We start from the raw sequence: 20,184 nt of genomic DNA, 5'->3' as shown, positions 1-20,184 counted from the left end.
GCTTCCCGGGGCTCCTGGCTCCCATCTTGCATGACGCCTCTCCTCCTCTCCCCACCTCCTGCCGGAGCCTGAACATGAACTGGCTGCCTTGGCGCCAGAGTGTGTCTTGTGCCCACAGTTCTAGCAAGCGTCCCTTCTCTCTCGTGGCATCAGGTTTTCTGTATGTACTGGATGGTTGGATGATTCCCATGGACATGCAAACATACTTTAAAAAACCCCTCTAGTTCCCGTATGGTTCTCTGCTTTGCTCCGGGAAGCAAAGTAGCCCAGGTTGCCTGTGCATGGTGTCTCCGCTTCCCTCCCTTGAGCCCCCGCCCCCTCGAAACCCACCTTGCTGCCAGGTGACCTCCGCACTGCGAGGTCCTGACGTCGGTTCTGTTTCCTTCCATGACCTGATCTGGATCGGTTCCTCCTTGGAATGCATTCCCCTGGCCTTGGGGACGGGCCTCTCTGGTCTTCATGTCAGGCCCCTTTACCTCTGGCTGTTGGGCAGCGCGCTTCCTGTCTGCTCCCGCTTCCCTTGGTCTCAGTCTGAGGCCCTGTGGTCACCGCCTGTGCTGATGACTGTCCCCTTAAGGCGACAGGTTTGCCGGGCTTTGTAACCACCACGATACTACAAAGAGAGAATATTCGCACCTCTCCAGAAAGTTACCGCTGTCTCTTCTCAGTTAGTCCCCACCCTGCCCCAAGACCTGGGCAGCCTTGCATTTGCTTTGTCACTTCGTGTCACGGTCGCGTTGGAGAGTTTTCTCAGAGGAGAATTGCACGGGACTCTGCTCCTGCACTCCCCTCGGGTCCAGATCCTTCTGCTCGGCAGGCGTTGAGCCTCACCTGTGCTGCAGCTCGAATCGGTAGCGGTAGCTCACGCCTTTGTCCTCTGGATGTGCCGCAGTCCTCCTCATGTTCCCCTGGAGACCGACATGGGCTCGTTCCCAGTTCTGGGCTGTTGGAAAGACAGCTGCTCAGGACACTCTTCTACAGGGCTCTTTGGGTGGCAGGTTTTCATTTATCTCGGGTAAAAGCCTAGGAGCGGAATCGCTAGGCTGTATGATAAATATATGTTTCGCCTCATGAGACACATTTATGGGCCTTTTTTGGTATTTTTTGTTGGTGTTGGTTCAGCTTTTTTATTACAGTATAGTTGATTTACAGTGTCATGCCATGTGGGCCTTTTAATCTGATGTCTTTTTTTCATCATTGTCTCAGCTTTTATTCTTTTTTTTTTTTTTAATAGTTATTTCCCCAATACAGTTTTTTCTCTGCTGTGCAGCGTGGTGACCCAGTTACACACATGTACACATTCTGTTTTTGCACAGGATCAGGCTCTGTCCTAAGTGACTAGACATGGGTCCCAGTGCTGCACAGCAGGATCTCATTGCTATAATCTGATGTCTTTATCTGTTTTATAGTCTGAAAATGCTGTCTCCTATTTTTAAATATTTCATCCTTTCCACTTAAATTTCTTCTCTCTGCAGGACTCCTGGTACTTAGATGTTAGCATGTCTGTGTCTGTTGTTCGTATCTCTTACCTTCTTACCCTATTATGTTTTCTAGTTCCTTTGCCTTTCTTCCTTTCGTGTGGACACTTCCTCAGTTTGCTACTCCAGTTTGCTAACTGATTTCTTAGCTGTCTGTTTTGCTACTTATTTCTTTTATTGTGTCGTAATTTCAGCAACTGTTTTACATAGCTCATATTTCTACCTGGTTCTTGTGTGTGTGTGTTGTTATTCTCATTTCCTATTGCTGTTACCATTCTGTATTTCTTTGCATGTGCTTAAGTGACTAAAATCCTGGCCCGCCTATTCTAATGTATGTGCTTGTGATGGAAGCCGTAATGCAGTGCGTTGTTTTTCTTTTGAAACAGTTGTGCTCAGAAAATTGCTTATTTTCTTGGCTGGTACACACGTTGATTTCTCTTGGGATCATCAGCTACTCCATAAAACTACATCATTTTATGTTTATGTGGGACAGGATCAGATCCTGGTCCCTATAAATGCCATCGACTCTGGGTGGGAGGATGGGGCCTGAGGGCTGGGAGGGGAAGGCATCAGAAAGGCAGGCAGTGACTTCCCACTTCCCAGGATAGCTCTGAAATGTGATTCGCCAGCCCGGGACTTTGAGGAGGCAGGGTAAGAAACACATGCCTGATGGAAGGGGGTTTCTGCCTGTTTCTCTGCTACTCCAGAAGCACAGGCTATGGCCCTGCCTTGATTCCACTTGTCAGGAAGCCTGGACCAGAGGCTGCATTGCTGCTGCTGCTGCTGCTGGAACAGTATCTGTCCCAAGGCACAGGCAGGGCAGAAGCAAGGACCACCTCCACAAGAGCCGTCAGGCTTTATTCTCAGCGCGGAGCTGTGTGCTGCCTCCCGCCCCAGCCAGCCGACCCTGCCCTCTGGTCCAAAGCAGCTGTCAGGCAGCTCTATCTGAGGCCCTGGTGTCCCCTCCCCCCCGTTGCCTCCTAGGTTACGCCGGGGCTCATTTCAGGTAGGTGCCTTCGTTGGAGCTGGCTTGGAGGATCCGGGACCGGAAACTCCGTGGCTGTGAGTCTTCTGGAGAGATTGGCTTGGCGTGAGGTCTGTGGGAAGGTAGGTGGGGCCGTGTCGCCGCGCCTGTCCCAGTTCTCAGAAGCAGCACATGCCACAGGCGGCCCACGGCCAGGACCGCAGAGCCCCCGGCCTCGGTTCCCTTGCCCTGGGCACACCGTGCACGGCGGCCTGGGCACACCGTGTGCCCGAACTCGCTCGCCACGCGCCACAGGTGCAAGTTCCCACCCGCACCTGCTGAGCCGCAGCGGGAGCGCCTCGCCTTTCTCTTTGCTGCTTGTCTTCCTCTCGGGGCCGAGGTTTCCCCCGGATCAGCGTAGTGTCCCTGCGACCGAGACCCGAGCGTGCGTGGACCCGCCCGTCGGGCGGGTGTTTGCGTCCCAGCAGCCCGACCGCCTGGGCGCGGGCCGCGAGTTCTCGCCCCGGGTCTCCGGGTGGCTCCGGCCACGCCCCCTCGTGACGTCACAGACGGACTCTACGCGGCGGGGACGCGGCGGCGTTTACTGGGCACCTGGGCTCAAGGCGGGGTCCGTCGCAGGCGCCTGACCCGACATCGCCAGCTTTGGCCTTGCTCCCCAGACTCCCGGTCCTAAAAATCCCTCAGGGGCTTCGGAAAGAGGCGGACCCCGGTCCCAAGCCCAGTCCAGGAGCCCCGGAATTCCGACTTTCCCACCAGGGCCCTGGAGGTCGTCGTCGAGCTGGGAGCAGACGTCTGCTGGGACCTCTCAGGAAGGAGGCCGGCTTGGCTCGCGGTCCTTGGGGACCCACTTTGGGCAGAGCCCACGCAGCGGTGACACCGCACGGGGGGAGAGGTGGCAGCGGGGGCTTCACGTGGCCGAGAGCGGCAACCAGATCCTCTTCAAAGCAGGCCTGAGACCCGGCAGTGAGGGCTGACACTGTTGAGTTTACCTGCAGCTCCTGGAAAACAGACAGTTAACCCCTCCGTCCTTTTGTGTTCCGGGAATTGCTGACTGCAAAGGACCGTCCTTTGCTACCGGACAGCTAGGGCTCTCTGTGACCCCTCTACACGGACGAGGCCAGGTCCAGACTCCAGATTTCTCTCCCTTGTCTTGAACACGCCGATCGATCCGAACAAAGTCTCTTTTTTTTTTTTTTTCTATTTCTTTGGGCCGCTTCCGCGGCATATGGAGGTTCCCAGGCTAGGGGTCTAATCGGAGCTGTAGCCACCGGCCTACGCCAGAGCCACAGCAACGCGGGATCCGAGCCGAGTCTGCAACCTACACCACAGCTCACGACAACGCCGGATCGTCAACCCACTGAGCAAGGGCAGGGACCGAACCCACAACCTCATGGTTCCTAGTCGGATTCGTTAACCACTGCGCCACGACGGGAACTCCCAAAGTCTCTTAACTTGACTTCACCCGCCTCTAGTTCAGCGTCTTCCCTCCCCAGAGACCCTTGGCTTTTGACTCCCTCCTAAGGTTGAGTGAGGATTCGAAGGCACAAGGAAACACTGGCCCTCTGCTCCGCAGGCTGGTCTCCCGCCCCCACTCTGGGTTCCCGTGCCCCTGGTTCCTGCCTCCCTGTGCGGGAAAGCTCCTTTCTGCCCAAACTCTGAGATGCTCGCAGATCTCACTGTCGGCGCCATCTCCCCGCAGCCACTGTGCCCCGCTCCTTACTGGAACCCTCTTTCCGAAAGCCGTCTTTCCTTACCTGGGCCCGATGTGGTTTTCGTTGGGTAGAATTTGTCTCCATGCCCCAGTTCTGGGCCTGGTCAGAACCCGCAGGAGGAATGACCAAAGATGTGCCAGAGGGCTCTGTTTCCCTATGGGAACCACTGGGCGACTTTGACCAGGAGGGACAGAAGACGCTTCTGTTTTTCAGAGGCCCCGGCTGCCGCGTGGCAGTTGTTAGCCCCGTCGGGCAAGCCTGGAGGCTCCCGTCGTCGTCGTCGTCGTTCAGGCAGGAGTTGGCCTTGGTCCAACGTGGCGCAGAGGTTGTGCGGAGGAGATGAGACGCTTCAGCACAGAGTCAAAGCCCTCGGTGGCCTTCAGGGCAAGATGAACCCAAGGAGCCCCTGTTATCACAGAGGAAGTGCCGGGGCCCAAGAGAAGAGGTCAAGGTCAAGGTGGAGAAGCTGGGACCTGATGTGTGTTCCCGCAGGTCATAAGTAACAACGCCCACTCTTGAGCAAGCAGCTTGAGGCCACTGGAGAACAGCCAGCCCAGGAAGAGACTGTGGGGGATCCGTCCTTGCAAGAAGGAAGCTGTCCCAGGTGAGGCCCATGGGGAGGTTGGTTACTTGGGAGATGCGAGGGTGGGGACATGGAGTCCTTGGGCTACACTAAAGCACATCCAAACTCAATGGCTTATTTTCACTTTTTAAAAATAATAGCTGTGGAAGGGCAAGATAGGGGAGGGGATTAAGAGGCACGAGGTACTAGGTGTGAAGTAAGTGAATACAAGGATTTTACTGCCTGTCACAAGGGATATAGCCAACGTTCGATAATAACTTCAAATGGAGTACAAAAAATTTGTACTCAGCAGGTTAAGAACCCGACTAGTATCCATGAGGATGCAGGTTTGATCCCAGGCCTCGCTCAGTGGGTTAAGGATCCAGCATTACCACAAGCTGCGGTGTAGGTCGCCGTGCAGCCAGACCTCACATGGCTGTGGCTGTGGTGTAGGCCGGCAGCTACGGCTCCGATTCAGCCCCTGGCCCAGAAACTTCCACATGCGGTGGGTGCAGCCCTAAAAAGAAAAAAAAAATTTTTAAATATGAATTACTATGTTGTACACCTGAAACTAATGTGATATTATAAATCAACTATACCTCAGTGTATTTATTATCTCTTTTTTTTTTTTTCGGCTGCCCCGTGGCGTGTGGAGTTCTTGGGCCAGCAATCAGATCCTAACAGCAGTTGTAACCTACACCGCAGCTGCAGCAATGCTGGATCCTTTAACCCACTGTGTCAGGCCGGGTACCAAACCTGTGTCCTGGGGCTGCACAGACACCTGCCAATCCCGTAACATCACAGCGGGAGCTCTGTATGTACCTCAATTTAAAAAAAACTTTTGGGAGTTCCTGTTGTGGCACGGGGGAGACAAATCCGACTAGAATTCATATGGATGCAGGTTAGATCCCTGGCCTTGCTCAGTGGGTTGGGGATCCGGCGTTGCTGTGGCTGTGGTGTAGGCCAGCGGCTGTAGCTCCGATTTGTCCCCTAGCCTGGGAACCTCCACATGCCGCAGGTGTGGCCCTACAAGGCAATAAATAAAGCTTTGAAGCTTTGTAAAGCCGTGAAAGGTCATGGAGAGACATGTTGCTAAGGATCACGTGAAATAAATATTAGAAAGTGGGAGAAGGCCTTCCCTGGTGGCCTGCCAGCTGGGGATCCGGCAGCGTTGCTGCTGGGGTGCGGTTCCGTGCCTGGTCCGGGAACTTCTGCATATGCTGCAGGCGTGGACCGAAAGACGGGAGAGAAGCCCCCCTGAATACACCACACACAGTGTGAGTCCAGCTCTCTGACCCGGTAGGAAAGGGAATACTCTGGGGACAGTAAAAATGGCAGTTTGCCCGAGGGGTGAGTGGCGGGGCTCAGAGGGTTTTGCAGCAGGGCCGCTGTGCTGCACGACATTCCGTGGGACCGGCTACCGTGACATCTTTGCCAGAACCCGGGAGTGGGCACCGCCGGCGTGAGCCCCGCTCAGACCAGGGGCTTGGATGGCGATGTGTCCGTGTAGCCCCGGCTGCAACACATGCCCCCTCTGGGGTGGGGTGCGGACAACGAAGGAGGCCGTGGGGGGGGTGTGTGGGTAGGGATAGGGGTGTGTGTTGGGGGGGTGCGTGTGCGGGAGCTCTGCTGTGACTGTAAAGCCCCCATAAAACATAAAGTCGCCTTTGAACGACCAGGGGCTTTCCTGAGCCACCACCTGCCGGAGCGCGTGATCCTTTTAAAGTGCTTTTTGGCATCTTCACCGCATCGCGCCTTGACCAGCATGTCCGAGTCCGGAGCAGCTCATCCCGCCAATGAGGTCCTCCGTCAGCGGGGACCCTGCGCAGCGGGCCGTCTCCACCGCGACTCCAGCCGGGCCCGGCCGCGCCCTTGGCGGAAAGGCAGCGAGGGAACGTGATGTTCCTCTTGCCCGCTTCTCGCGCCGTCGTATTCCCACGGTTGGCCGTGTGGCGGCTTGTGCTTCGTGCATTTCAAGGGTGCTTGTAAAGGTTTCGCTTATCCCTTCGTCAGCCGTCGGACAGTGGGCTTGGTGATAACTTTCGGGTTATTATAAATACACTGTGCGCTTTTGGGCGACAGTCAGTCAGATGCAGCCGTCGGAGGAGGCCCAGCAGAGGAGCCCGAAGGAAGGAACGGGTACTCCAGGCACGGGTCCCAGCAAGACGGAGTCGCCAGAGGCCGCTCTGAGCAGCGCCGGGAGCGGGCTGAGCCCGGCGGGTGGGGAGCAGAGAGGGAGGACCTGCCCAAACGAGGGCTCTCCTAGGGGTCAGGGCCGCGTCCACAGCGCAGGCTGAGGGTCCATCACCGGCACGTTCGAGTGTTCAGAGGTCGTGTTCAGGGCAGAGCAAAGCGGAGGCCCCGCGTCCCAGCGGCCAGCCTCTTCACCTGCTCACCTGGGCAGGGTGCTCACAGCCCCTTGCGGGGGTGTTGCAGCAGCAGGAAAATACAAAGTTTTAAAACAGTGAAGTAGGTGAAAGGGGTAAAAAGGTACCAACGTCCAGTCATAGAGTCAGGAGCTCACGGGGGCGTGATCACCGCATGGCAGCTGCAGTGAACAGCGCTGTGTGGCTCAGCGGTTAACAAACCCGGCTGGATTCGTGAAGATGTGGGTCCGATCCCTGGCGTGGCTGTGGCTGGGGTGTAGGTTGCAGATGAAGCTCAGATCTGGCATGGCTGTGGCTGGGGTATAGGCCGGCGGCTGCAGCTCTGATTGGACCCCTAGCCTGGGAACCTCCATATGCCGTGGAGATCGACGCTAAAAAGAAAACAAAAAAAACTTTGTGGCATGTTTGAAAGTTATTAAGGGGGAGTCCTCCTGTGGCACAGGGGGTTAAGGATCCAGCAGTGTCGCTGCCTTGGCTCAGGCCACTCCTATGGCGAGGGTTCCATGCCTGGCCCCAACTTCCACATGCCATAGGCCCGGCCCCCCAAAAAAGGAAGTTATTCAGAGAATAGATCTGAAAAGTCCTCATCTCAAGAAAAAATCTTTTTAAGTGTATGTGTTGTAATATACACAAGACAGGTGTTAACTAGACTTCTGATGATGATGATGTCACAATGTGCACAAATATCAGATCCCCTGAAACTGACATACATGTCAATAAAAAAATGCAGTACCATCCGTGCTAGCGCCCCAGCATCATTAACGGTTACTTGGAGTGGATAACTCTTGCCACCTGGGCGGTGGAGATGCTGCAGGTGACTGGGACGGCAACGTGGCAAACGAACGCAAATTTGGAAAAGATGACAACAAGAACTCGTCCTCTTAGGCGTATGATATGGGTTTGGAACTCGGTTTTGCACCCAGGCACCCCCTTTGTGGGAGAAGGCCAGAAGAACAGGTCTGGCACCTCTGGATTTACGGGAATTTATTGAACGGTTTCGGTCTCTCGGCCTAACCCTCACGGCCTGGCCTGGTACCCGCTGCACATCTGTGGGCCTTAGTAACTCCTAGTGGCACAATGCTTCCAGCTGTTGGGGTGCGAGGAACGTAAGAACCAAATCTAGGAAGGGCCAGGTGTTCACAGCCCTCTCGGAAAGGACCGGGCAAGGCTGTAGTGACCAGTGGGAAGTGACACTCAAACCAGCTCCACAGACAGCACTGTCCAGAGTCCAGTCTAAAGGTCACGGTGCCCACAGAGAGACCGGCAGTCTGACTCCAGCCCCAGGGACGGCCCGTGAGCTCATTGGATGGTTTTGATCGGGGGTGGATCAGAGCTTGCAGGGCTCAGAGGGTGGGCACGGAGCTCTCGCAGGAACACCCCAGGCACAGCAGGATGGGAGGAGAGAAGGGGGATCGAGTGTGGTCAGCATAGAGCCTGGGCCTCGTCACAGTCCACAGCATGATGTATCTGGGGGGGCCCCCGCCCGGTCATCTGCCGAACACTCAGGGAGGACCGAGGCCCTTTGAGCCTCTGGAACCAGCTCCCAGTCCCTGGGGGCTTTGATGGAAGCATCTCAAACGGCCTGGCCCGTTATCTCCTTGTAGTTGGTAGGAGGCCCAAAGCCTGTTTTGTGTGTAGTGAACTGGTGGCCGGACAAGGGACAGGTGCAGGGGGCAGCTTTCTTTGCCACCTGGTTCTCAATCCCATGTCCCTCTGTCGAGATGATTTCAGTTGTCTCCTTTAAGGAAACTTTGGAGGCAGCCCCTTGGGTCCAGGTTTCTGACCAGTAGCCCAGAGGCTGGGATCGCGTCGTAAGAGGGGCACAGGGCTCGCCCAGCTGTGGGTCGGCCTCGCCGCGCGCCCCTCCCCTCCACTGGATTCGGCCCGAGGGATGTCGGTTCTTGGAGACACGAGTCTCCCCCCTTCGCGGCGGGCCAGCTTTCCGGGGAAGGTCCTTCCTCTTGGCCCCAGCAGTGTGTCTCTGGATGTGTTTGTCTGCAGTGCCGCGAGCAGAATGAGCTTTTTTACAAACATCCTCCTGCCCCTCTTTGCATCCAGATCTCATGTTCGGGGCCCACACTGTTCTGAGCTTTGCATGGATTGCACCCTTCAGCCACCACTATAACCCTGTGTAGGAGGCCTCACTAAATCCTCCTGTTTTACTGAGGAGGAAGCTGGTGCTCAGAGGGGTAACTCACCCAATCAAGCCAGTGCTGAGGATCAGAGTCGAGGCGTTTGACTGCAGAGCCCTGCTGTGGTCTCTGCCTCTCACCACGTGTCCCTTGGACTCACCACTGGCGCTTCCTGCCTCCTCGCTGCTTTCCGAGGGCAGGGACCGGGTCTCGTTCTGATCCGTCCCCAAAGCCTGGCTCCCTCTCAGCACTGGTCTCCCCACTGGCTGACATGGTTCCAGGAAAGAATTCCACGTGGCAATGGTAGCTGACCTCACACTGGGGGCTCCAGGTTGGAACCCAGACATTCTATAGCGAGAAGAGTGTGTTGGCTCCCCAGAGACATACAGGACCAGTGCTGGACTGCGGCCGAGTATTTCCTTTCATCCATATGAAAAAAACGCACAATTTGTGAGCGATGGACGAGGGTCAGGGTTCTTTCAGCTTTCTGGTTTTGTTGTTAATGGAATGCCCGCCTCACTTATGCTTGCCTTACGCAGGTGCGTTCAGACCCATAAGATAAACAGCAGGCTTACTGCAGCTCAGCCTGTTCTCACTTTTTTCAGGGGAAGCGAAAAGGGGTGATTTCAGAGTTCCTGCTGTGGCACAGCAGGTTAAGGACCCGGGATTGTCTGTGAGGCGGCGTGGGTTCCATCTCCAGCCAAGCGCAGTGGGCTGGGGACCCAGCCTTGCTGCAGCTGTGCCGTAGGTCGCAGATGTGGCTCAGATTCGATCCCGGGCCCAGGAACTTCCATGCGCCTTGGTGGAGGCTGAAAAGGAAGAAACGCCAGGAGGGTGGGGTGGTGGGGATTACATCTCACTGCGGCAAATTTTCTTTTCAAGGCTTGCAACAGTCACAGATACCCCCGGGCGTCACCGAACAGACCACCCCGTTCCCTCAGGAAATACCAGCCCAGATGCAGGGAGCTCCCTCAGCGCCCGGAGGTGAGTCTTTGTTACTCGCGCCCTGAAACGAGAGCCAGCGTTCCTGTTGGCTGCATCCGTGTGCCTCTTCCCCTGAGTGTGGTAGTGGCATGGCCCGTAAAATGGTACAATTAGAAGTTAAATCCTACATCCGGAGTTCCTGTCGCGGCTCACTGGTTAACAAATCCGACTAGGAACCACGAGGTTGCGGGTTCGATCCCTGGCCTCGCTCCGTGTGTTAAGGCTCTGGCGTTGCCGTGAGCTGGGGTGTAGGCTGCACATGCGGCTTGGATCCTGCGTTGCTCTGGCGTAGGCTGGCAGCTGCAGCTCCGATTGGACCCCTCGCTGGGAACCTCCATATGCTGAGGGTGCGGCCCTAGAAAAGGCAAAAAAAATAAAAATAAAATAAAAATAAAAATAAACCCTACACCCTTCTCTCTCTGTAGCTGATGATAGCAGGGCCCTGGCTGTCAGGCCCTCCCTGGTGCGACCTCTGACCTGATGTGAGCACAGCTCTGTTCAACGCTGGGCTCTTTCCGCAGGTCCTCTCCTTGGCAGGCGCTGAGCCAGCAGACGGTGCGGGGGAGGCGGGGTGCTGCATCAAGTGCTGAATTGTCCCTATTCATGAAAGAGGACACTGGATGCCACAGAGCAGGTGCTTTTGCAAATTAATCCTCATATTTCCACCAAGAATTGAAATAAACGTTAAGAACATTTAGCATCTTTTCTTTTTAGGGCCGCAGGTGTGGCACATGGAGGCTCCCCGGCTACGGGTCGAATCGGAGCTGCAGCTGCCGCCCCTATGCCACAGCCAGAGCATTGCCATACCTGAGCCGCGTCTGCGACCCACACCACAGCTCATGGCAACGCCGGATCCTTAACCACTGAATGAAGCCATGGATTGAACCCACATCCTCATGGATACTGTTTGGGTTCTTAACCCGATGAGCCACACAGGGAACTCCCGAACACGTCCCATCCTGTTAGGAAACTGCATGTTAGACTCCCTTGGCTAATACCAAGGTAAATCCTTATTTTCCCACATCTGTCTTAAACCCCTCTCGTTTTTTCTGCTTCCTTCAATGACCTTCTAGCTCCAAGCACCACACCTACGGGACTGCCCAGCTCGAGGCTGACTAGTAAGTCAGGGCACCTGGGGGGCGGGGGCTCCAGGGAGGTTCCTGGAGCTGTTGGGGGCTCTGGCTTGAGGACGTCCCAGGCGGTCAAACTGTGTGGCCCCTTTGCGCAGATTAGATAAAGGCGCCCCCCTCGCCGTGGTCCCCGGGGTTGGATCCGCCGGAATGCTGCGTGGGGCAGATTAGAGCACAGCACGCACATCAAGGCGTCAAGACAGACAGGAAGGAAAACCGCAGGAGTAAATCCAGCCTGCATCCCACACACCCTGTCCTCCACCAAAGCTTAGCTGTGAAACGTCACGTCCCCACTCACCGCCTCGAAAGCACAGAGAGGGTGCTCGGCCATGCGGTCAGAAGGCCCCGCCTTGCCGCGCCTGTTTTGTGGGATGGCACTCGGGCCTCACTGAGACCCCTGCCCCGCCTGGGCCTCTGGTCCCACGTGTAGTCCCTGAGACAGACGCGGAAAACAGAATTGCTTCTCCAGTCAGATCACTGGAGACTCTGGCTTTCTCCTGAAACCCTCAGCTCTTACGTATGTGGAAGACGCGACCTCTTACGCGTCACTGCAAATCCTCTGTGATTCCAGTTTCCGGCTGTCGCGTTAAAAGTGGGCAACTCCTTTCATAACCACCTCGACTGGCAAAGGAGTAGGGATGTAGGATCTGGTGTCTTGTCTGGAGTTTGGGAATGAGCACAGCGTCTACAGGCACCAGCTGGCAGTTCTTATAAACATAAAAAGGACGCCTTTACTTTTTGACCTGGAGTGTGGAAACATCCTGGCATTTGCTTTAATCAAGTACAGACAGACACACAGACACAGAAGCAATTCTCGCGAGGGAAGTGGGTGAACCCGCAGGTTCCCAGACACAGAGGGCGCGGCCCCGCAGGGACGGTGCAGGGCTGGGGAGGCAGAAGGAAGAGCAGGGAGAGCACGACCCGCAGCTCCTGGTGCCCTTCTTGAAGGAAGGGGGCGGGTGAGGCAGGGTCGGTACCCTGAGGAAGCCTCGTGCTGGATGGCTCGAATAATTTTTTTGTCTTTTTGGGGCCACACCTGCAGCATGTGGAGGTTCCCAGGCGAAGGGGCCAATCAGAGCTGCAGCTCACGGCAACGCCAGATCCTTAACCCACTGAGCGAGGCCAGGGATCGAACCTCCATCCCCATGGATCCTAGTCGGATTCCTTTCCGCTGTGGCACGAAGGGAACTCCCGGCTTGAATCATTTTGGCGGGCTCTGGGCTATCAGAGTGGTTCTCGGTTACCCAGGACCTGGCACCAGGGCGATTCAGGGCAGAGGGAATGTTGGCCTGGTGTGTGTGGGGTTCGATACAGGAGATGGGCGGGTGGTTTCTGGACTGGCTGGTTTGTGTATCAGAGGATCCTCAAGGGCATCTCCAGGAAATAGCCAGCCCTGGAGTTCCCGTTGTGGCTCAGGGAAAATGAACCCAACTAGCATCCATGAGGATTCGGGTTCCATCCCTGGCCTCGCTCAGTGGGTTAAGGATTTAGCATTGCCATGAGCTGTGGTGTAGGTCGCAGATGCAGCTCAGATCTGGTGTTGCTGTGGCTGTGGTGGAGGCCGGCAGCTACAACTCTGATTCAACCCCTAGCCTGGGAACCTCCATATGCCATGGGTGTGGCCCTAAAAAGACCCCCAAAAAATCAAATAAAAAAATAAAAAGCGGAGTTCCCGTCGTGGCACAGTGGTTAACGAATCCGACTAGGAACCATGAGGTTGCGGGTTCGGTCCCTGCCCTTGCTCAGTGGGTTAACGATCCGGCGTTGCCGTGAGCTGTGGTGTAGGTTGCAGATGCGGCTCGGATCCCGCGTTGCTGTGGCTCTGGCGTAGGCCAGTGGCTACAGCTCCGATTCAACCCCTAGCCTGGGAATCTCCATATGCCGAGGGAGCGGCCCAAGAAATAGCAACAACAACAACAACAACAACAAAAGACAAAAAAAGACAAAAAAAAATAAAAAATAAAAAAAATAAAATAAAATAAAATAAAAAGCTATCCCTGAGAGGGGAGTTTTTGCAGGATCAAGGCCCCAGATGCTCGACCATCAAGCATTTAGAAAACCATAAAATAGGGTCAATACACTGAGCAATTCCATCCCTGGAAAATTTTTTAAAAAATAGACTACTCTAGGAGTTCTCTTGCGGCTCAGCGGGTTAAGGACCTTGTGTTGTCACCGCAGTGGCTCAGGTTGCTGCTGTGGTGTGGGTTGGATCCCTGGCCCAGAAACTTCCATGTGCTGAAGGTGCAGCCAAAAAAAAGTTTCCCAGACTTGCTCTCTCAAGTTACTTTCCTCTGTTCTCTCTCGAACCTGGTTTTGTCCCAACTTCTATAACACGGCCCTAGGTCTCCAGGGACCTTCCCCACAAGCCGGTTGCAGTAGTTGTTGTGTTGAACTCACGGCCTCAGCAGTATTTCATTATGAAAACCTGACCGCATACAGAAGCGTCGAGAGTCACAGGGTGAGCGTCTGAGCATCCACATGGCGCGTCTCCGATTCAGCATTTAATGTGCGAGCTTTAGGGTCCAGGTTCTTTTCGACACGTCAGGCTGACCTCGTGCTGAGTCGGGAGACCCCGAGGACATCTTGGCACCTTCTCGGCCTGTACCAGTGCCCGGGGCGGGGGTGGCAAGGAGCTATCCCGCAGGAGGTCGAGGTCACAAGCGGCTGAGCCCTGCGCTGACCCCATTGCTCTTTGGTTCCGTTTGTTTATGTGCTTGTTTTTATTTCAGACAGTGGGGGAAATGACACACCTGAGCCCACCCGGAGCACCCATTCCGTGGGCCCAGACACCAACACCTGGAACACAGGTTGGTGGCACTGCATCCGGAGTTGCCCTGAAAGTGCTTTCACGAGGGCCCTTCGCAAACTAAGACCCTCAGGGCAACACGTGAATCGAGATGTGAAACCGGCCTGTGAGCTGCAGGGGTGGCACGTTCTGCGGTACCGAGGGAGGCGCCCAGTCACAGCAGTGAAGGCTTTGACCGGGACCAACAGGCAGAGGGAAAGGGAGTCAGGGATTGGGGAGAATTCAAATGATATTTGTTAAGACAAACAAACAAAAACCAAAAAAAGCAGTTCCCGGCATGGTACAGAGGAACTGAATCTGACCGGGAACCATGAGGTTGTGGGTTCGAGCCCTGGCCTCGCTCAGTGGGTTAAGGATTCGGCATTGCCCTGAGCTGTAGTGTAAGTGGCAGACGTGGCTCAGATCCCGCGTTGCTGTGGCTGTGGTGTAGACTGGCGGCTACAGCTCTGATTCAACCCCTAGCCTGGGAACCTTCATAGGACGTGGGTGCGGCCCTAAAAAAAAAAAAAAGGACAAAAAGACACAAAAAACAAAAAACAAAAACTCATATTATATTTGTTCACACAGGCTGTACAAACTAGCCTCTGTATTATTATAAAATTAAGAATGCCACTTTTAAGGTTTTTTTCCGATATTCTCTCCTGTTCCCCCTAAACAATATGATTAACAAATATACTAACTGAGGAATTCCCTGTTGGCTCAGTGGGTTAAGGATCCAGCACTCTCACTTCTGTGGCCTGGGTCCCTGCTGCGGCACATGTTCAGTCCCTGGCCCTGGAACTTCAGCATGCTGCAAAAAGTAGCCAATAAAAAATAAATATTAATCTGAAAAATAGCATATACTGACTGATAGTCGCAGATAAAATGGGCTTTTATGAGACTTGCTTTCCTTCCATTTCAGCACTGATTCCTCACAGACCTGCTCTTGTTCAAGTCGTTACACTCGCAGGTGTGGCCTTTAGTGTCGCGCTGATCTGTGGGCTCGCGCTCTCCTACGTGATATAGTAAGTGTCGCCAGATGACTTTTTCTGGTCTTAAGTAAGACAGAAAACGTTACCTAGGTTGTTTTTGGGGAGGGTCGTGACGGTGATGATGACGGTGATAATTATAATCACTCAGTTATTATCCTCATACATTTTCAGACAGTGTTTTTTAGAATATGGACTATATTCATGTTGGCTCATGATCCAAATGAAAAGTTTAAAAAGAAACAGGACTGGAGTTCCTTTTGTGGCTTAGCAGGTTATGAACCCAACCAGGATCCATGAGGACTCATGTTCAATCCCTGGCTTTGCTCAATGGGTTAAGGATCGGGCGTTGCCATGACCTGTGGATGCAGAAAATGCGGCTCAGATCCTGTGTTGATGTGGCGGTGGTGTAGGCCAGCTGCTGCAGCTCCAATTTGAACCCTAGCCTGGGAACTTCCATATGCCATATGCTCGGCTCTAAAAAGCAAAAAAAAAAAAAAGAAAGGAAAAAAAAATCCATGATGAACAAACTATCAGCCTTTTCTTTTATGCGTTTATTTACTTTTTGGCCACCCACTGGAGTGTGGAGTACCTGGGCCAGGGATCGGGTCTGAGCTGTAGTAGCATCCTCACCGCAGCTGCAGCAGCAATGCCGGATCCTCAACCCATGCTGCCGGGCCAGGACTGAACCTTCGTCCCAGCACTCCCAGGATACTGCCGATCCTGTTGGGCCACGGTGGGAACTCCAAAATACCAGCATTTTAGATACAAGACCAGTAGTGGTGCTGGGCGAAACCATAGTGGAGACTGGGCAAAAGGAAGAATCAGAAATTAATTAATCAGTTGATTGTTGGTCACACCCAGGGAAGTCCTGTTACAGAGGCAATGCCAGATCCTTCACCTGCTGTGCCACAGGACTCCTATACTACCTTTACTTAAGATGGGAACACTTTGCAGTTCCTTTGTGGCTCAATGGGTTAAGGATCTCAGTGGGTTGTCACTGCAGTGGCTCAGGTTGCTGCTGTGGCATAGGTTTGATCCCTGGCCTGGGAATGTCCACATGCCATGGCTGCAACAAAAATTTAAAAAGTTGGAGTTCCCATTGTAGCTCAGCGGGAACGAATCTGACAAGCATCCATGAGGACACAGGTTCGATTCCTGGCCTCGCTCAGTGACATAAGGATCCAGCATTGCTGTGAACTGTGCTGTAGGTTGCAGACGTGGCTTGGATCCTGCCTGGCTGGGCTATAGGCAGGCAGCTGTGGCTCCGATTCAACCCCTAGCTGGGAACCTCCATGTGCCGCGAGTGCATCCCTAAAAAGACAAAATAAATAAGTTAAGTTGATGTTTTGTTCATCATGGATTTCTGAGCATTAATCTTTCTCTGGTAAACTATTGCATTGATGTAATTTATTCGATTACGGAGTTTTTGACTGAACGTGCGTGTCTCAGTCACCTCAGCCTAGTCCTGGCTCTGATCCACGCTCGGCATCTTCAGTTATTCCTTTCCTGCCTGTTAGCACAAATGTGTGATCTGTAATTACTCTGTCGTAACTCTGTTTCTGCCTCCCTCCCCCACCTGCCATCGGGTACCAGTGACTCCTTTGCAGTCAGAAAGTCACCTGAGTGGAGTTCCCCTCGTGGCTCAGTGGTAACGAATCCAGTTAACCTCCATGAGGATGCAGGTTCCAAACAACACCAAAAAAAGGATACAGGTTCCATCCCTGGCCTCTTTTAATAGGTTAAGGATTTGGTATTGCTGTGGCTGTTGTGTAGGCCAGCAGGTACAGCTCTGACTTGACCCCTAGCGTGGGGAATTCCATATGCAGCAGGTGTGGCCCTGAAAAGCAGAAAAAAGAAAAAAAGAAGAAAGGAAGAAATTCAGATGAGTAAGGTGTGATGGTTTAGTGTGAAAATTATGCTTTTATTTTTATTTATTTTTATTTTTTTCTCTTTTTACGGCTGATCCTGAGGCATATGGAAGTTCCTGGGCCAGGGTCACATCGAGCTGCAGCTGCTGGCCTGCACCACAGCCACACCCGATCTGAGCCGCATCTGCGACCTACACAGCAGCTTGTGGGAAACGGGGATCCTTAACCCACCGAGCTAGGTCAGGAAAGGAACCCGGGTCCTCACAGAGACAGCATGGGGTCCTTAAACTGCTGAGCCGTAACAGGAACTCCCAAAATTGTGCCTTGAAATTCCTCTGTTTTGTTCTCCAGTCGATGGGCACAGGCTGAGGAAAAACAGCAACTCGCCTGGCTTTATGAGAATGTGAAGCTGCCGGTGTTAGGCGAGGAAGAGGAGGGCCCCGAGGAGGAAGGCCAGGAAGAGTCCACCCACCTGCTTCCAGAGAACGAGAGGGAACTGGACAAGTTCATTCAGTCAGGTAGACCACCAATCGCCCCATCCCTCGGCTCCGAGGTCGCAGGAAAGCTGAGCTGACAAGGACGGCTGGGTCTCCAAGGCGGAGCTAAGTGGGAGTGGGTGGCGTCGAGGTCGGGGACGACTGATCCGGCTGCACCTGCAGAAGGAAGCCGCCCTTGTCAGATCACACGCAGGGCCACACAGACCTTGCGGGGTTCCTTTTGCAGGGCAGTTCCAGGGATCCAGAGGAGTGCAGGCATTTCCTGGTGGGGAACTCATTTGAGGCATCCCCGGTGTGAATCTCCTCTCTAACAACCCCAGAGACAGAAAGAGGCCGAGGGACCAGAACCAGAAGAGAGAGTTGATGCTGACTGAGGCAGATGGCCTTCGAGCCCTTCGCAAATATTATTTCAATGTCTTTACATTGAATTACAAGTTTGCTAATTTTTTTTTGCCCCCCCCCCCCCCCGGCATATGGAGTTCCCAGATCAGGGATCAGATTCGAGCTGCAGTTGTGACCTTAACCCACTGTGCTCAGCCGGGGATGGAACCTACCTTCCAGCACTCCACAGACACCACTGATCCAGTTGCACCACAGTGGGAGCTCCGAACTTTTTTTTCTTTTCTTTTTCTTTTTTTCTTTTTGTCTTTTTGCCATTTCTAGGGCCACTCTCGAGGCATATGGAGGCTCCCAGGCTAGGGGTCGAATCGGAGCTGTAGCCACCGGCCTACGCCAGAGCCACAGCAACGCGGGATCCGAGCCACGTCTGCAACCTACACCACAGCTCCCAGCAATGCCGGATCCTTAACCCACTGAGCAAGGTTAGGGATCGAACCCTCAACCTCATGGTTCCTAGTCGGATTTGTTAACCACTGAGCCACGACGGGAGCACCCCAAACTTTTCTAAATTAAAAAAAAATTGAAATAGAGTTCATTTACAATATTGTAAATTTTTTAAGCTGGTTATTTATAAAACTTGAAAACAGAAAGTGAGAAAGTAATTTTAAAATGCAATTTTTCACCATCCTAATCAGGCAAGTAACAGTCATTACAGCCTGAAAATTCCCTTTATTGAACCATTTTCCATATCTTTCCTCGCTTCCTTTGTCTCCATTTCTACCCCCCATTGATTAGAACCTCAAACACGTTATGTTTACATTTTAGTTATTAGATCGCAAAGAAGAAAACATATTGAAAAGAAGAGGTTGAGCAAAGAGCAAATGTTAGTAAAGGAAGTGAAAATCAAAGATTCCGTACACGATGCACGACTGGGGAGTCCGTGAAAGCGAATGAAAGAGACGCAGGAGGCGCCAGCACGTGCCGAGGGGACCGTGGCAGGGACGACAGGTGTCTGCAAATGGGAGCTTGACTCAGTCCTGGAGACCCTCGTACCCGAGCACCCTGACAGAAGAGAACCAGACCTGGAAACAGGAAATAAATTCATGCGACACAGCAATTCTTGCTTCCTAGCACTTATACTTTATGCATAAACATAACCTGATTGGAATAGAAAAAATCACACTTTGACACTTCACACGTGTGAGAGAGAAATCGTCAGTGTTTGCTTGTTTCACTCCTAACCAATGATTTCGTCAGGCCCTTTCCCAGATGATGCTAAGGAACCGGTTTCATTAGACAAAGATTTCCCACTGATGTTACCTCTCAGTTCCAGTAGCTCTTCTGTTTTACGTGTGAGGAGATGGAGACACCTGATTAAGATACAGTAGTTTTGGTTTTGTTTTTTTGGATGGTATTTTGCTTTTTTTTTTTTTTTTTTTCTTTTTCAGGCCACACCCCTGGCAATGGACATTTCCAGGCTCAGGGTCGAATTGGAGCTACAGCTGCCGGCCTACTCGACAGCCACAGCAACGCCAGATCCGAGCCGTGTCTCTGATCTACACCACAGCTCACAGCAAAACCAGATCCTTAACTCGCTGAGCAAGGCCAGGGATCAAACCCCCGTCCTCATGGATACTAGTCAGGTTCATTACTGCTGAGCCATGATGGAAACTCCAAGTAATCTGTGTAGGTTTTTTGTTTGGTTGTTTGTTTTGTCTTTTTGACTTTTCTAGGGCTGCACCTGCAGCATATGGAGGTTCCCATGCCAGGGATCTAATTGGAGCTGCAGCTGCCAGCCTACACCACAGCCACAGCAACTCGGGATCTGAGCCACATCTTCCACCTATACCACAGCTTACATCCACGCCAGATCCTCAACCCACTGAGCAAGGCCAGGGATCGAACCCGCAACCTCAAGGTTCCTAGTCAGATTTGTTAACCACGGAGCCATAACGGAAACTCTGTAATCCGTGTTTTTAAAGAGCTGGGACCTGGTGAGGGAACTATAAGGCAGCAAACATTAAACATTGTCAGATGTATTGAGGACTATAAGGTGGGAGCCACCTCGAGCTGTGGAAACATAAGAGGCAAGATTTAATCTGAACAGTGCTGTCGATTTGGAAAGGTGTCTCATAGTTGCTAAAAGGTTATAAATATGGGGAGTTCCCGTCGTAGGGAGTTTTCTAGGGAGGCCCTAGAAAAGACAAAAAAAAAAAAAAAAGGTTAACTATAGAGTCACTGATATGACCCAGCAAATCCACCCTGGTTCTATATCCAAAAGGATTGAAAATATATGTACCTGTACATTAGAAAAACCTGCACAGAAACGTTCA

The 20,184-nt window shown here is 53.2% G+C and overlaps 1 protein-coding gene across 2 annotated transcripts; it reads left to right on the top strand.

Annotated features, from left to right (window-relative positions):
• On the top strand, positions 3,857–19,280 carry C6H19orf18 (chromosome 6 C19orf18 homolog). Of its 2 annotated transcripts, XM_021097418.1 has the most exons (7): positions 3,857–4,779; positions 10,139–10,240; positions 11,314–11,358; positions 14,100–14,177; positions 15,078–15,180; positions 17,367–17,533; positions 18,677–19,280. In XM_021097418.1, exons 2-7 carry the CDS (start codon positions 10,213–10,215, stop codon positions 18,793–18,795), a joined length of 540 nt encoding a protein of 179 aa, XP_020953077.1. In that variant the 5' UTR covers positions 3,857–4,779; positions 10,139–10,212; the 3' UTR covers positions 18,796–19,280. The 2 variants fall into 2 exon arrangements, with proteins under 2 accessions (XP_020953077.1, XP_020953076.1); XM_021097417.1 differs by lacking the exon at positions 3,857–4,779 and having other exon boundaries at positions 7,447–10,240.

Source organism: Sus scrofa, chromosome 6 (assembly GCF_000003025.6).
Source record: "Sus scrofa isolate TJ Tabasco breed Duroc chromosome 6, Sscrofa11.1, whole genome shotgun sequence".
Classification (NCBI taxonomy): Eukaryota; Metazoa; Chordata; class Mammalia; order Artiodactyla; family Suidae; genus Sus; species Sus scrofa.
This window is presented reverse-complemented; position numbering and strand designations above follow the sequence as displayed.